General features: G+C 37.7%; 1 protein-coding gene across 5 annotated transcripts in view; it reads left to right on the top strand.

The window, feature by feature from the left end:
* CDC14A (cell division cycle 14A) overlaps window positions 1–18,158 on the top strand; it is a 128,696-nt gene that overhangs the window by 35,231 nt on the left and 75,307 nt on the right. For all 5 annotated transcript variants that reach the window (XM_036235145.1, XM_016133538.2, XM_036235146.1 and 2 more), the window contains one exon: window positions 14,183–14,262. In XM_036235145.1, the coding sequence (XP_036091038.1) occupies window positions 14,183–14,262 (80 nt within the window). The remainder of the gene's footprint in view (window positions 1–14,182; window positions 14,263–18,158) is intronic.

Below are 18,158 nucleotides of genomic sequence, written 5' to 3'. Positions count from 1 at the left end.
CTCTGAATTTGTTTTTGTTTTCATTGTTTGGACCAAGCATGTTAGTTTCCTTCATCTCCAAATAACAATTCATCTGTAAATTGCAATTTCAGACTGCTTTAAATTGTCATTAAAAAATATAGGTTAAACAAATGTTACTCAAAATTATAGGTAAAATTATCAAGGAAAATTTTTGTTCAAAAATAATAAAGGCATTTACCTTAAATATTCAGTAAAACAATAATAAAGCGGATGTCAGATACTCATGTTGTGTCAACCTCTGTGGCTTCTTGGTAAATTGAACAGGTAGCATCTGCTTCTGCTTGTAGAACTTGTGCAGAGGAAGGGAGGAGTGGCATGGCTGGGCAGGGCAATTTCCTGTTTGCAGTTCCTTCCTTTGGTGGCTTGATAGGCAAGAATGCTTTTGTGATATAGCCTGCAAATGGGCCAGACTGGGCTTTTCTCCCTGCAGGCTTGTACTTTTAGTGGCTTTAAAACAGGTCAGGCTCTCTAAAATTATACAGCATTTTTAATTTCAAACCCTTTGAATTTGGAAATTCTGTTAGTCTTCTGCAGATGGGTAGAGCAACATTATCTTTTATTCAGCTCTCCTTGCCTGTTTCATTTAGCTGTGGGCTAGCAAAATCAGCCGTGGCAGGGTTGTTTCTTAAGTTTCACTGAATAAATCTTTTCAGTATTTTTTTTTTCTTATTCTCCTTTGGTCTTCCTGATTACAAGCTTCTGCTGTTCTGTAAATAAGCTCTCAGATTTATATGCACATGCTCATCTACATACACACACGCTGTATTTAGTACTGTATATTTAAGTGCTGATATGCTGCTGTGTATGCTTAAGCAATTTACTCACACATATTTGAATCTTATTAGTAGCCTTGAAAAAACATACTTTTTAAAAAAATTTATTTTAAAATTATGGTTGACATGCAATATTATATTAGTTTCAGGTGTATAGCATGGTGATTAGACATTTACATACCTTATGAAGTGAACACCTGGTAAATCCATTACCCATCTGACACCAGACATGGTTATTACACTATTGACTGTATTTTCCATGCTGTATTCTGCATCTCTGTGACTATTTTTAATACTTCTTAATCCCTTCACCATTTTCAGTCAACTCCCCCCAGTCCCCTTCCTCTCTGGTGGACATCAATTTGTTCTAGGTCTGTGAGTTTGTTTCTGTTTTGTTTGTTATTTTATTTTGTTCTTTTTCTATATATAAATGAAATAATGTGGTATTTGTCTTTCTCTGTCTGACTTATTTTGTAATACCCTCTAGGTCCATCCATGTTGTTGCAGATAACAAGATTTTATTCATTTTTATGACTGAGTAATATTCCATTGTGTGTGTGTGTGTGTATACACACACCACATCTTCTTTATCTGTTCATCTATTGATGGACACTTAGATTGCTTTCATATCCTGACTATTGTAATGCTGTAATGAACATGGGGGTGCAAATATCTTTTTGAATTGGTGCTTTGGATTCCTTTGAATAAATACCCAGAAGTGGAATCGCTGGGTCAGATGGTACTTTTATTCTTAATTTTTTGAGGCCCTTCCATTCTCTTTTCCATAGTGACTGCACCAATTTACAATCCTACCAACAGTGCACAAGGATTCCCTTTTCTCCACATCCTTGCCAAAAAGACATATACTTCTGTGTGAAAAAGCTTTTGTCCATTTGTCTTATTTACTTATTTCTTATCTCTGTCTTTAGGGAAAGGAACTTTGTTTTCTTCCCTGCAACAGCTTCATCAACTAGAACAGTGTTTTACACATCATCAATGCTCAATAAATATTTGTGGCACGAATGACTGAATGTTTAATTGATAAACATTAATAACATTGATGAAAACATTGATAAATAAGTTACTTTCTACAAATCTTGAAAGTTTAATATGGAGTAATTTAAAAGGTAGAGTGTTTAAAAATGAATTATGAAGTCAGTACTAATTGTAAAAATAACAGCAAGAATCACAGTGTTTTGAGGCATTAATTTTTTTAAAGTTACTGAGTAAAATAAGATGTTTTATATAGTTCTCAAATTTTAGGACTGAAATGGGCTTTATTAATATATACAAACATTTGAATTTCAGTATTATGAGCGATAGTCTTAATTTTTGCCCCAACATTATTTCCATTTTTCTCAAAAGGAGAAAATCCTTATTTTACATATAAGTAGTTGCTAACAAATGTCAATAATTTTTTTTTAACAGTGGTGCTTGCAATCTCAGGATAATTTTCAGTAAAAAGTAATCCAAAAGCTCAAAAGAATAATACTGGAAAAATTTTTAATCAGAGTCAAATATTTAAAGATTTTAAATGTATGCATTTTTTTTTTATGGTAAAAAAAATTAGAAAAGAGGCACCCAAAGCCTTGAAGACATTATTTGTTATCAGAGTGTGATTTGAAATGTGTTTGCAATGCCTGATGCAGGTGATCGGCCCATCTGGGTTAGTTTGTAATTACCCTGTCCTATACATGTCTGCCTGGGCCTCATCTGGTGTTTACGTGAGTGTGAACCATCTCTGTTCAATTTTATACAAATATCTGGACAGAACAGGCTCACATTTAGACGTATCCCCAGTGTGCAGCTATAGACTTTCTAATCAATGAGACATCTACCAGAGTATATATAGAAACTGGAGTTAATACTTCCAAGTGTTATGCCAAATGAGGTTATCTGGCTGCCCAGTGATTTCTGCAGTGGTCAAATTTGATTGTTTATTGCTTTCTTTTAATTTAAAAATAAATGCGTGTTAATTTAAAAAATCAACTCACTTTTGCACAACCACTGAAGAACCTCCACAGGAAACTCACTCGGGAAATCCTTGCCACAGTCTTGCTTCCTCATTTGTTCATTTTAATAGGAAATAGTTGTTCGCGCTATACTTCTGCCTGGTTCATCTGTTCATTCTGACATTGAACAAATAATTATTGAGCAGCCATGTCAGACACTTTTCTAGGCTCTAAGGATATAGCGATGAATGAGAGAGAGAAAACCCCTGTCCTCATTGGGGGAGACAAACAAAAGGTCAGTGATAACTGCTACAGGGTGATGTGGCAGTGGCTGGCCGGCTACTTCGGATTGGAAGTTTAGAGAAGCCTTCTTCGAGGTGAGGACAGTTAAGCTGATAAAGAGGAAGAGCATTCGAGGCAGAGGTAGTAGCATGTTGAAAAGACTTTAAGGTGGGAATGAATTTGGTATGGTTGAGGAGCCAAGAGAAAGCCGATGTGGCTGGTGCACAGAGCATGAAGAAGCTAAAGTATGCAATAAAGTCTGAGGTCTTTGCCAGAGCTTGTGTGTGAGAGGAGGAGTTTGGCTTTTATTCTCCATGAAATGAGAAGTTAGTAAGTGATTTGCACTTAAAAGGCCTTTTAAACTCATCTTTTAAAACTCAACTCAAAGCTCTTCATGATATAGTTATCACCATCTTTCAAATGTCTCTTATGCTGCTATGCCATAGTAGTCCGGTTATTTACATGTCAGCCTTCTGCGATGTCTTCATTTTTTATATTCCTGAAATAACTCAGTGCCTGCAGGTAGAAACATGAATAAAGAGGTGGATTTGTCAGATGGGTCATTAAGGACATTGGCAAAGCCTGTTACTGTGCCCTTGAATTTCATTGAGAATGTAGACTTCTTATATCAACTCTCATTTCAAGCTAAGGGAATAATAGGTATTTGCAGTTCTGTGATATAATTCAGGTATTTAGCCTCCTGACTTTTATAAAAATAACACTTATAACAGTGATTCTCAGCTATGATTATGAGTCAGAAATACCCTTTGGCTAAATTTCTCATATCTGGTGAATCATAAGCTCAATGGGGAGAAGTCAGGATACCTGTATCTTAAAACAGATTTATAGGTTTTCTGAGTGTTATTTGAAGTTGTTATTCCCCTGGCTTCAAAGACATAAAGTAATGCACAAGGGATGCTCCATGGAGACAGCAACGTATTTGCCTTGTTCTTGTTATTATCCATGGTGCCTGGTGCCAGTAACTCTGCTGAATGAAGAAATGAGTCACTCATATGTAGAACTATGAAGAATTCTCTGCAGATCTCCTTTTCCTTTTTAGCTCTTCTTCCTCATTTTCTTTACTGTGAGTAACTGCAGTACAAGCCTTGCTGCTGATCAAAAGATGGGATAAGAAATTGCTCACCAGGGGTGAAGGAGGGTGTTTTCTGGAAGTCATGAGGTCTGCATACATTAGGGAGCCGGAAGGTGGTGGGTGTGTGTGTGTGTTGGGGGGATTCCCAGTAGCTACAGGGAAGGTGGATGAACTTCCTGTGTATTATATGTATTGGATCTGTGTGCAATACATCTGTTGGTTGGGTGTAAGTTGCTTTAAGTTGAAGGTGCCTTCACTTGTTTCAGTTCTACTCTTTGTGAAATTAGTAAACTATTTAGAGACATGGTTACTTCTTTCAAAATGTATACACATTTAAGAATGATTTATTCTATTATGTTCTTGAAGGATAATTCTGTCATGTGGTACATATTTGAACAGTTTGGGCTAATATACAGTGAAAATGCCACCGAATCCTTTCTGCAAACACCTGACTGATGTGCAAAGCTCTTGTTTCTCCTGCTTCCTCTAAGCAACAACTCTTTGTAAATACTGGAAGAGAACAACCAGTTCTTTGTATTCATTGTTGGTTTTCTATTCTTGAGTCGGTTCAAAGAATAGTAGCTTACAAGTTACTGTGAGAGTCTAGATCTGAGGTTTAGTTCATATGCTGTGTGGCTTCTGTCTTAGAAGTTTGGATAACATCTCACTTCCATAGTTCTTCAATTTGAAAAATAATGAGATGGCTTTTTTTTGGTCCCTCAGGTACATGCTCTAGTTACTAAAATGAAGACAATGGATTGTCTGGTCCACCTTACCTCCTCAGAGGTGATCTTAGGCTGCTATGAGTCCATGGGAAGCCAACCATACCTTGGTCTTACTGCTCTCCCACCCTGGGGGGTTCCATCCCTGGCAAGTTAGTCAGTCTTCCAGCTGCATATGTGCAGAAGGGTTTTAACCTTCCTTACTCACTTCTCGATTATCTTCCTCTAGTTACATCAAGATCTTTCTCCTCTCATGTTTACCCTGCCTCCCATTGCCTCAGAATTGGAATCAGTCCTAATCAAAATGCCAAACATTGAGGAAAGCAATGCATTCTAAAGTGGACATATAATAAAGTACCAATAAACATTTGAAATAAGTTAGGGTTCACTTTAGAGTCATTATGAGCATATTCATTGAAAGTTTCAGGTATACAATTCTATAATACATCGTCTGTGTATTGCATCCTGTGCTCACCACCTGAAGCCTAGTCTTCTTCCATCACCTTTTATTTTACCCCCTTTACCCTCTTCATTCTCCTCCCAACGCCTCTTGAGGGAAGATAATTTAAAAAACAAACACACTTCTGTATTTAGTTTTAATTTTTAAAATAATATTTTCTACTACATTTTATTTTAGATATGTGATTTTAATGATGATATGGGACATATTATCATTTTTGGACTAGCCTAGGAAACTAACAACTATAGGATTTTATTTTTGGGAAGTTATTTCCCAAATTATTAACCTTTATAAATAAGCTTTTGGAGTATAATTTATGTTCAAGTTAAGGATTTTCTATAATCAGTAATAGGTGTTAAAGGGATTTAAACACTGATTCTTGGTCTGTTATAGTGGATCTCTCTACATTTTTATCATTAGTGAAGTTATGGTTCTTTGCCTTCGAAACTTGATCAAATTCAGTCCTTAGTTTAAAGAACATGCTTTTCTCTCTCTCTTTTTTTTTTTACTTCTCTTTCTAAATTTGAAAGGTTTTATGAAATCTCATACTGTAACTGGAAGTAAACAGTGACACTCAGCACGAGGAGTTTTTCACATGAAACTGTTCTGTCTGAGAGTATGTATTATTCAAGTGATATTCTGGAGCAAAGTGTTTTTTTGTTTGTTTTATACAGAGACTAACTGCCTCCTGACAATGAATGATAGATGATGTACAGTGTTATGTTGACCTGTGCTTTGGACTCAGCTTCTGTGAGACTAGGGACTCAGGTTTTCTTGGGAACGAATATTTTCTCCTTTTTTCCTTTAAAGGGTTCCTTTAGACTTCTGTGTGCTGAGAGCGTTGGCTTAGTGTTTCCTTGGCTTGTTTAAAAGGTGCTGGGCTAGTTCATTGAGATGCAAGCAGCTCAGCAATGTCTGTGTTGGAACGTGAGCTCTCTGCTGCTAGCAAAAGATGTGGATTTGTCCTGGCTGTCACTATCAGTTCTGAAGAACATCTTTTAAGGCTGGTTATGAAAATTCTGGTTCCCATCAAATTCAGTGGGAAGACACACATGGCCAATGTTGTCTGCAATTCTCCTACATGGCCCATCAAAGAGCTCCCAAAGGTTTTACTCTAATTACACCAAGGGGAGTGGTGCAGAGAGTATTTCTATTCTAAATGAATTCTCAAATAAATAGAACTAAGTTCATCGTATATCAAATCCCAAATTAAAATGGGAAGAGGTCACATGAAGGTATTTCAGAGCAAACCTTACTTCAACCAAAAAAACCTCACTCATTTTCAGACCTTGTTTTTAGAAGGATGCCAGATGATTAAGTATTCTTAGGGCAGAAATAAACGACAGTGACAGAGACCTGCAATCAGGTCTGCCTTACTTCTATAATTAGGATTGCCTCCATATTTGTTAAGCAGATGCGTTGTCTCATGCTTTGCAGGCCTCATAATCTGTGATGACTAATAGACTAAAATCTTGAAGAACAGGAAGAATGACTTACCTGCTTTTACAGTGTTTTAAAGACTATGGGAGATAAGATGCATTCATTCTAGTGCTGTTTTAATTAGACTGTGTAGTACAATAGATTTAAAATAGACTGAATAAAATATAGGTTGTTTTAAATATTCAGTTGTACTCCTGGTCTGTAATCAGACTTACCTAATTTGTCAGTGATTGTTTAACACTGAATATTTTCATTTCTGTGAGCAATTAGAACAAAAGTAGAACTAGTGTGCATTTGAGAAATGTTTGCCTTTTCCTTTTTTTTTTTTTAATTTTAAAGTTGAATACAGATTGTTTTCTCAGTCAATGGTTATAATGGGAGGAAATGATTAAGAAGAAAAATGTTGCTAAAAATAATAAAGTTAAGCATTTTATTTGTGCTTTTGTGTATGACAATTAAGACTTAATGCAGTCTTCAGGAAAAAGCAGTTTATAAATTAAGTGCCCTGACATTTAAGAAGTCTGAGAACCAAAGTTGGGAGCCTAGGAAGCAACTTTAGACATTTTATTTTTTAATTGTTTGCAGAGTTTCTTATCTCATAGTATTTTTCTAGATGTTTGTTCCAAGACGTCTGCGGTTCATCTTTTGCAGGTAACTAGTAATGCTTTTCTTTCCTAAAAACAATTTATGAGAAGTTCACATAAGGAAAAATGGTACAGCATCAACTCTCTTCTGGTTGTATGGGCTTTTTTGGAGGGAAACATGGGCCACCTCAGGGATCTTTTGATATTTTGACAATGGACTTGATAAAACGGGCCAGCGCCTTGATTTTATGGTTGTTGATACTATGGCAACCAGGAGACTCAGGAGGCCATTTGAAAAGGCAGAACAGGGTGATGTCTGTACTTTAAAATGAGAGGGTTGAACTAAATGCTGGTCTCTGTGTTACGGTTTTTGTGTATAGCAATCGGGGAGTGTTTACAACCTCATGTTTCGATGTTTGCATCCATGGACAGGCTTCAGAGCTAACATTTCAGAAAGAACAATAATTTTAGGTCCCGATTCACATGGATACAGAGGGCAAAAAGGAAAAAAAATATCTGGGGATCAAAGTTTATCTCCTTTCTGTGGCCCCTTGCTACGGAAGAGTTCTGTGCTAGATACAAATCTGAGCAATTTGCATATATTATTAATTTATTTAATCTTTCCAACAATCAGTCTTATGAGGCAGGTAGAGCCATTATCCCCACAGGTAAGGAAATGGAAGCAGGTAGTTAATGTAATATAGCTTATAAGTGAAAGAGCCTGCATTTGAACTCGGGCAGCTTGGCAGTGAACTCGGAGCACTTAATACTACATTCTGTTACCTACTTTCCAGATAAGGGTCCCCAACCCCTGGGCCATGGACCAGTGGGTACTGGTCTGGGGCCTGTTAGGAAATGGGCTGAGCGAGCAAAGTGTCATCCGTATTTGCAGCCGCTCCCCAGCGCTAGCATCACCGCCTCAGCTCCACCCCAGATCATCAGGCATTAGATTCTCATAGGAGCACCCGTCCCTGGTGCCAAACAGGTTGGGGACCACTGCTCTAGATAGATGATCCATGTTCTGTGACCATGTGACCATGTCATACTTGTTCTCACATAAAATGTGTTCTTTCTCTCCACTATTTGTTCATATAGCAGTCAAACATTTTTTGAGTGAGTGCTATGCTTCAGTTACAGTGATGAGTCCTATAGATACAGAGAAATCCTGCTCTCAAGCTTACAGGCTAGCCGGGGCGACAGACTACAGTATTCACAGAAACACACTATGACAAACTAGGGAAGGAGGTGGAAGGAGAAGAACAGGTAGCTTTGAGAACATGAGGGACCCGATCCCATCAGGTCGCCAAAGAAGACTGCTCTGCCAAAGTGACTGAGCCGTGGTCCCAAAGAAGGGAAGGAAGTGGCCATCTGAAAGCTGCCAGGATGGAAGGAAGGCCAGGCCGAGTGAGGTCCCTTCATAGACCGTTCCCCCTTAGAGCCCTTGTTTCACCATCTTCGAATCCTAGTAGAGGTTGCAGACTTCTCCTGCATCCTCATATGTGTGTAGGTTCCTGTGCAAATTGTAAGCAGTAAGTGAATACCTATTGATCTTTGAGGACTTGTCTTATGCTTTCTACCTCCTGCTTCCTACCTTTCATCAGGTGCTGGGAGTGGAACTGGGAGGGCGAAAATCTGAGTCAGGTAGTATCCCTTGACTCTCGAAATACTTTTTGTAAGTGAATACAGATCACTTGAGTGAAAGCTCATCACTTGAGTGAGAGCCTCTTTCTTACTCTCTGTTAGCACATCACTGAAGAACTGACTATGCCTAGTTTGATGCTCTCATACCACTGGGCTCGGAAAGTTAATTTCACCAGCTCCCCTGGGCATTACCACTGAAGTCATAGCAACATATTTTAAAAATCTCATTCACAAATTAAACTGAATTAACCTTCTAGGGTGGACGTACTCAGATTGTGGGAGAAGGAAAAAATTCCCCTTTCTCTCCTCTGGTTCCTTTGGCTGGCTGAATAATCAACTCAACAGGAAGCAGATTGACAAGAGAAAATCAAATTGAATCTTGTGTGTATGGGAATTCCACATACATGAGAGAGTCAGAGATACAAATGGGGACTGAAGAATATAAGACATCCTGAGCTAGGGATGCAGTAAGGTGCTTTTGGGGCTTCAAAAGGTCATGGCAGGATGATAAGAAGAGCAGACATTTAGTAAATCGAAGTTTGCCCTGTCCTATAGGTCAAAAGAGGATATCTCTCTGATACACTCTTATGGGCAAGGACCCTAGTGAAAATTCCTTTAGCTATATAACTGGGGAGATAGAAGTTTCTCTGGCGCCTGAAGCTAAAATTGCCTCTTGCTCTAAGTAACCACTGAGGCATATCTTGGGGTGGCTTGTTCTGGATTCCCACAGTATCTTAGTTTAAAGCAGTTATTTATTAAACATGTACTTACTGAGCATCTATCTGCCAGGAAGCGTTTTAAGGTCAACAAAGGTTTAGAAAGCTTGGTCACTGCTTCCAGGAGCTTTCTGTTTTAGTGTAAAGGAAACTCATCCCAACACAGCTGTGAAGGGCCCATCAGGACTAGCTTAGGAGTGCCCAGGGGCACCGAACAGCCTGACTGGAACTGCCTGACTCCTGCACCCTAGCCCTGTGACCCCGAGCAACCGATTCTCTGCATTTCATGTGTCAAGTGGGAATGGAGATAATAAGGAACCTACCTCAGGGCAGCTGTGAGGATTGATGAGCCAAATTATATGAAGTGCTTAGAATAATGCCTGGCACTAGTATGGACTACATAACTTTTTTGTTTTTATGATCATTGTCATTATCATGGTCATAATCACTCTTAAGAGTCCCTTTACTAAGGAGTAAAGGGAAGGATTTCTGAGCTAAAGAAGAAAGGCATCATGGAGATGGTGTTTGAAATAAGGTCTAATTCAATAAGAAGAATTTTAATAGGCAGAAGTGCTGTGGAGAGTATTCCAGAAAAAACCTCAGATACCAGAAGATGTCCAGGATGTTTAGGGAATAGTTGGAGGAGTCCAGGCTAGCGGATGGGGTTTATCTAAGGAACAATGACAAATTCACCTGGAAAGGCAGGTTGAGACCTTATCGTGGTCAAAGGTTGGCTACCTGGCTGGACTTTTTGAGGATGACTTGATTTAGAAGTATTTGCAGACTCTAAGAGGATTTTATTTAATTTACCAGGTTGGTCTGTTGTTTCTATAAAATTAGTTCAAACTTGATATTCATTATATTGCTTCTCAGTTTGTGGTAAACACATTTTTAACTTTTAAGAGTTTTGTAATTTAATATTCATTTATGTGTAGACTATGCAAGTGATACTGGTTTTCCATTGATAACAATGATATAAAACACTTTAGAATAAATTAATTTAACTTAAAAGAGAATGTGTATTTAAGGAGAAATGATAGTGGATCGTGCTACATGTGGTGCCAGAAGTGGGAAGGTGGATGCATAATCGAGTTTGGGAAACAGTGGTTTATTGATGAATAATACTTATTACGCTAGCTCATAGTACTATAATTTTAATTATGTTGTTAAATAAAAGCCTCATAGCTATTATATATACATATAGAAACATTAGCTCTTTAAGAATCTTTTATTAAAGAAATTATGTTGAGTTATTTGGACTTTTAATACCTGGCATCAAAGTATATTTTAGTAGAAAAAAATCACTTTAATCATTTGACTCCTAGTCAGTTGAAAATACAAACGTATATGTCCAATGCTATTCTATTGAGAAAATTTCTGGTGCTTCATGGCAAGAATAGGGCAATTTCATATAAATGATGCATAAATACTCACTATTCTAGTGATAACTAGGTTTTATCAGTCAAAGGTTTGGGAAGATTCTTTCAGTTTGGATTTATATCTGTTAATATCTAATGAGAAGAGTAGGCAGCATTTTTTTTTTTCTGAGAAGAAGAAAAGGAAAATCAGGATATTTAGAAGACACTTTGAAATTAATTTTATCCATAAAATTTTTTAGAAATATTAGAATATCTGGTAACAAAGTTTTGAGTGTTTGTTAGATATAGGTTTTACTTTTAGTAAGCATACATTTAACATTTCACAACTATTCAGTTACTCCACATTTTAAAAAAAGACAAATTAATACATGTCTGTACGAAACACAAGAAACGTGGAGCTAGTAGCGAGTGTAGAGGAGAAGTCCTCCTTTCTTCCCTTCGCCCTCCTCAGGCCCTGTTCCTCAGGCACAACTACTGTCAACAGTGTGAAGTCACCTAATTTTGAAGGTCAAGTGTAATGGCATTTAGGAATTTGGAAGAGTAGGGACCTTTTTTCGCAGGTTTGCACTTCCGTTGCCTGCGTATGTATTTTCAAGCAGATGCGAGGTATAGAGTTGCTGTGGCTTTGGAGTCCGCCCTGTGCTGAGATTCTGACTCCACTCCAGAGCAGCAGTGGGAGTTGGAGAATTCCTCAATGGCGAGGCTTAAGCGTTGCTTCCTTCGGAGATCTCTCAGCTCTCAGGCCTCGTTTGCCTGGCTCTTTCTCTTTTTAATAGGAGACATGTCTAGAAAGTTCTGACGTAAGAATCCATGACATATTTTCTCCTGGAAAAATGGAATTTGGTATTTTAATGACCCCAGCCACGTATGCATTCAGCACTGCCCTCATTTATGAGAACATGTCACCACTCACCCCATGTACCTGTCATCAAGTTGTAAAAGGTCATTGCTTTTACCTGTCTCTGGAATCTTCCTGGAATTTAGATGGCCTCTGTTGGGTTTCACTTTGCACTTATTAATAATTTAGCACTGGGACAAAAATAAAAACAGAGACTCTCATCTTACAGTGTGAGAGCGTGGGTCCTGCGTGCTGAGTCACCCAGGTGAGATGAGCAGCGAAGCCCTGTGGGGTGGCCGGTCTAAAGGGGTATTTCATGTGGGCCGCTGCCTCTCTCCTGCACAATGGCTGTGGCTGCGTCAAAATCGAAGGGAATTAATGTAATTGCTCCTGAGGTGGGAAGTGTATTTTTGCTTTTCAAAGGTTGTTGTAGAAGCTTTAATTATCTAATCCAAACACAGAAGCTTTCTCCAAGCAGCTTTCCCTTTTAGTAGGCGTAGTCAGCTTTCAAAGACAGCTGCATCTTTGGGCTTGAAAATCACTGCATTATAACCAGCTCTATTTGTACTATATAACCTACCCATTAGGGTACAGCACAGTCCTGTTTTAATATTGGCTGCTGAAAACGTGTTTTAAGCTAGGATTGATTTAAATGGATTTTTGTGATTATTTGAGCTGCAACTCAAGATGTGATTCCTTTGTAGAGTCTAGTCCTCATATCTAGATGATTCTTTTACAGTGGTTTCATTTTCCCTCATTTATTATATTTGCTTTGGTTGGTAGGTCCTTTATCAGACCTTCATGTTTACTTGTCAAATGAATGTGGAGCTTTCTTACTAAAGTTAGAAGTATTTTTTCTGCATTTATTTTAGTTTTCTTTCTTTAGAGAATTCAGAATTGAGGTGTTTTCTATTCCTGAAAGTATTAATTTTTAAATATGTGTAATATATTGCTAGTGGTATAGCTTAAAGCTCAAAGAAACTTTGTAAGTAGAGAGGAAAGCCCTACTTAGTAAGTAAGAACCGAGACTCTGCCATTCTTGTCATTGAATTGCATAGGGTTCTGATGTTGGGACATGTCAGGGAAATAATGCCATTGATTCCAGGGAGAAGACATTTTAGGAATCAAATTTGATTCATGCTATAGAGGAAATGGACCAGTGCCCTCAGCTCAGAATTAAAACACTGAAGTGCACTTAGAATAAAACCAGACCCTCCCCAGGGTTTGTTTTGCCCTTCACCACCCGGCCACTACCTGGCTCGCCCATGCTTCCCTGCCCTTGCACGGCGTCTCTTCTCTGTCCAACTCCCAAAGCTCTTTCCCGCCTCAAGGACCCTGCCCTGTTATTCCCCCTCTCCCTTAACTCCCCCCACCACTCTCTCCTTGGTCATCTTACCCTGTATGCCTTCCAGAGACCCCTGCGCCACTGCCTTACCTCAGGCAGGCAGCCCCTTTCTGTTCTTGTTCCAGGACCCTATTTCTTTCCTTTTCAGCACGTACCTCAGACTATATGTTTCTGTTGTTTATTACTGTCTTTGCTCCACGAGAATGTCAGTTCTATTAAGAGATGCACCACTACCTGATACAGTGCCTGGCACATATTATATAGTCAATAAGTTGATTAAATGGAACTTGTTCACTGATTTTAAGAGCTCCTTTTGTTTATTTTTTAAAGATTAGTTTGAAATGTTGGACCTCAGGGATTCAAGTTTCTTTGGTATCAAGAGGCAAGCCAATATATTTTCCAATGCTCTTACATGCCTGCATTTTCAACCACTTTATTACGATGTTGAGTGTTTAGAGAGCAACATGGGCTTTCCTCAGAGCAAACAGAGAACTCGGTAGACCTTCCACGGATATCACACTCACTCTGAGATGTCTTTCAGAATTCACTGGGCACTGAATTATCTCAGAGTACATCTTCTCAGAAGGACAGGGAGGCCCTCACTGGTCTTTGGAGCCCACGTAGTACAATAATGGAAGGACAATTGTTTTGCTCCCAAAAGGGAGAGCCCTTCCATGGAGTCTATTCAGTGGGTGGCCTCCTCGTGGATCTGCCCTCTGTCTCTGAGCTCTTGCCCATCCTTAAGCCAAAGCCTGCAGTTCAGTTACAAGATGCAAAGGAAATTTTGGCAGCTCAGTTGCTGACTAAAGATCAGCATTATCACCATGACAGTTGTCCCTCAAAATGGAAGATGTGAAATGCAAGTTTGGTGAGTAATTAAATTAGTTTTAGTCGTTCTTTGATGGTGTTCTAAATGTTGCTATTTATCTGTCATAGGTAATCTATTTGAAGAAGACACCAGAAGAAGCCTACAGAGCACTCCTGTCTGGCTCCAATTCCCCCTATCTTCCATTCAGGTATAACTGCTTGTGAGACTTGGGCTGTAACACTTTGCTAGATGGCTCGCTGCTTTGGAGTTGGATTATTGTGTTTTTTAATTGTTTTAAGTCTGTGACCAAGATGTTATATAGAATGAAATGAAGTAATTGTTTATATTATTTCCTTTTTGCAGAGTTTTTTCTCCCTGTCTAGTAACTAAGAATAAAATAGCTTTCTCCTTTGAGGAATTAATTTTTTTCTTTAAATCCTTTTTTGTCTTGACAGTTTAAGCACAAGGAGTGCCTTATTCATGAGCTAATAATTTGTTAGATTTCAGTAATCTACGTCATTGATTCATCCATTCATTCTTTCATTTCCTGAGCATTGATTGAGCACTGACTGAATATCAGGGGCTGGGGATGTAGAATAAGACCCTCTAAGTATCTTCCTAGAAGATTAGTGGGGATCCTAAATCAACTGTTTAACATACAAATCCGTTTTCATCCTGAAGATGGCTGCCTTTTCATTAGTGTTGGAAAAGACCATTTAGTAAGTATCACCTGAAGAAGAGGTTTTAAAAATTTTGAGTAAACTCGAGCTTGTTGAAAAAGTAGAAAGGAACATACATCAAAACTCCCACAGCAGCCACCTCTGATAGAGTTGTGAATGATTCTAGTATTTTTGCCTTTTTGCGTGTCCACACCTACAAGCATATGCATTGCTTATAATTGTTACTAATATAATTGTCGGCAATAGTGAAAGAAAGGATCAGAAAAGATTGAGGAGGCCTCTCTGTTAGCCTTGCTCTCCTGTAAACTCACAGAGGGCAGGTCCCAGTGCCTGGCACTTAAAAGTACTTTTAGTAAATATTCGAATGAATAGATTAAGACTAAATCCTAAGGTTCAAAGGAGTCTCACCTCTGTTTCTTAGGCCACAGGAGGGGGCATTATTAATTGAGGGATTCCCTAAGTTTCAAGGTGGGGAGGAGGAATGGGGGAGAGGATGCTTAGCGTGCTTGGTCTCCTTAGTGAGATCAAGGGGTGAAGTTCACTGTGAGAGGAGACTATCCCCAGGCAATCTAGACTGTGAGCTAATTAGCTACCGAAGGGCAGGTAAAAAGTGACAGATTATTAAGCTAAGCGTGGTTATATTTTTAGCTTATGTGCGCCAGGTAATTAATTTGTTCCCTGAGAGCTAGAATGTTTGAATAGTTAAGATGATCAGTATGGAAGAAAAGATAATAAGGAAATTGTTACTACTTAACATAGAAATAAATCATAACTGTTATAATGGTAGCCTATTTTTCTAAATTGTTTTTATTTAAATATTTGAAAATATAAATTGGTTCAAAATATTTTTTAATATGTAAGAAAGTTTACGGTAAAAATTCATTCTCCCATTGTTTCTCTCATCTCTCTAGTCCTTTTTGGATTACTTCTGGTATTAGTTTATTCCTTCTAGAGCTTCTTCATGTACATATAAGCAAATAAAGATAGACATTCTCATTTTTTCCCATTTTTATCACAAAATGTAGCATATACTAGTCTAATCCTTGATTTTTTTCACTTGACTCATCTTGGATATCTTTTCATATTAGTAGCTAGAGAGCTTCCTTCCTCATTCTGTCTTATTTCTGTATAATGTACAAGAATGCATTAACCAGTTCCTAACGGGTAGACATTTAGATCATTTTCTATCATTTTACTTAAAGCTTTTTAAATTCACATAGTTTCAAATGTATTTTAGAGAAAGAAGCTGAGACAATGTTATAAAGAAAATTACAGTATTATTGTTAGTCATAAAGAGATTTTAGTAATCTGTTTGCATAAGGGTACTACTCATTATATGAAAAAAGAATGCTTAATAGAAATATGAGGCATTTGTTCCTTGGTTTAGGCACCTTGAATGTAGCTCTCAGTTGTATCTTTCTTATAACTCAATGCACCAAGAACTGTTTATCTTAAACTGCATTTCTAAATGCATACTCTTTGTAAACTGCATTTCTAAATGCATACTCTTTGTAAACCATACATTTAAAGTAGAAAATAAGACAAAGTAGTGCATTTATAATTTAGTGAGGAATTTAGTTGAAAAAATACTACTAGTTTTCTGAAATTTGACTAAAGAAACTTAATTTTCCCTAAGGCTAAGTTGCGAGTTGATTTTATTCTACAGTCCAGGCTGACTAAAGCTAATGCAGTATCATTAAGAAGCATCCTTCATAAGTTATGTAAATGTCTAACTGCTGTGTTGTTCCCCTGAAACTAATATTGTATTAAATTTCAACTGTAATTAAAAGAAAAAAGAATCATTTTCATGCTGGTTCCGGTCAGCCTTGGCCTTCATTTGTAATCTGGATTCAATTATCTGGTAGGTATTTTACAGCATTTGTTGTTAAATTACACTTTTATTATCTAGATTTTAAAAAATCTGCTGTTGCTGCATTAACACTTTTATTTAAAAACTGGAAGCCTTAAAGGAACTTCCATTTAAGTGTAATTGCTTTATTGTTTAAAGTCTTTTTCGAAAAGGAAGACCATTCGGAAGGCTTGTTGAATTGCGGTTGGTGTCTTTATGTTCTCTCAGTCACTAAATGCCTATGTTCCCATTTGTGCTGTATAATTTTAGCATCTTTCTAGTGAAGAGGGTTTAAGACTACTGTGAATTTAAATAATTACATTCTTCAAGATTTATTCATCTACAAACATTTATCTGAGCAGTCTCTTCTGTAAAGAGCTTCCTCATTTTTCTTGGGAGGCTTTGCCTATAATTCCGTACTACATTTTGCTCATGCCTCATTGCATTTGCTACGTACACCATTAAAGCAAACGTCTTGTATTGTGATTATTTGTTTGCATGGCTAACACTCCACCACATATGGCTGAATCTTCTCTCGGGGGCCAGAACTGGGCTTTTTTTTCTTATTTGCATGCCAGGGAATAATTCGTACATGCATTTGTTTGCTTTTTCTGTGCCAGTCACTGTAATAGTTTTATGGATCGAAAGATAATTAGGACAGCTAGGTACCTGCTCTGGGGAACTCCGTGTGCGGTTAGTAAGTATATAGGTACGTAAAACAATGGCAGTGTTTTATGAGTGTTAGGAGTGGGTGTTACGGGAATACTGAGAAAGGAGGTTTAACCCTAGAACTGGGGATTGGAGAAGTTAGGGGTAAGCCCCATGAATGCCTTTTATGTTAGGCTGAAAACTGGAGAATAGCAATCCAGGTGCTGATTTTAGGTGCTGGAATCTTTCATTTGTATGGCATAGGCTGTCTTTTATTATGGCAGGTTAAGTAGGATACTATATAATGTGATGTTTGTAGTGAAGGTACTTTATTATAACTGAAAAGACTGATTGAATTTTTCTATTTGGATTTATCTTAAATGTTTTTAAGTTATAGTTTTCTATTAACCTATTAAAAATTCTCTAAAGATGAGACAAATTTAACAACAAAAATTCGGCTAGCTTTACTGCCTATTCTTTCTTTTTCCAGTTTCATTGAGATATTACTGGCATATAGCGCTGTATAAGTGTAAGGTGTACAGCATAATAACCTGACATGCATATATTACAAAATGATTGTCACGATAAGTTAGTATCTATGACCTCATGTAATTACAAGCTTTTCTCCCCTTATGATGAGAACTTTTAGGATCTACTCTCAGTAGCTTTCAAATATACCACATAGCAGTGTATTGTATCCCCAGTTCTTATTCATCTTATAACTGGGAGTTTGTGCCTTTCGACCACCTTCACGTAATTCCCCACCACCAACCCCATTTACTTTCTAATCTTGGTTACATTTAACATTGTAGACTTCAGAGATAATTGAAGTTCAGGCTTGGTATGACACTCAGGAGTGTTTGTTGGATTGTTAGTGTTTGTTTGCAAGTCAGTGTTAGTTAGGGTGTTCCATTTAACTGTGAAGTA

This window comes from Rousettus aegyptiacus, unplaced genomic scaffold (assembly GCF_014176215.1).
Source record: "Rousettus aegyptiacus isolate mRouAeg1 unplaced genomic scaffold, mRouAeg1.p scaffold_m13_p_17, whole genome shotgun sequence".
Taxonomy (NCBI): Eukaryota; Metazoa; Chordata; class Mammalia; order Chiroptera; family Pteropodidae; genus Rousettus; species Rousettus aegyptiacus.
This window is presented reverse-complemented; position numbering and strand designations above follow the sequence as displayed.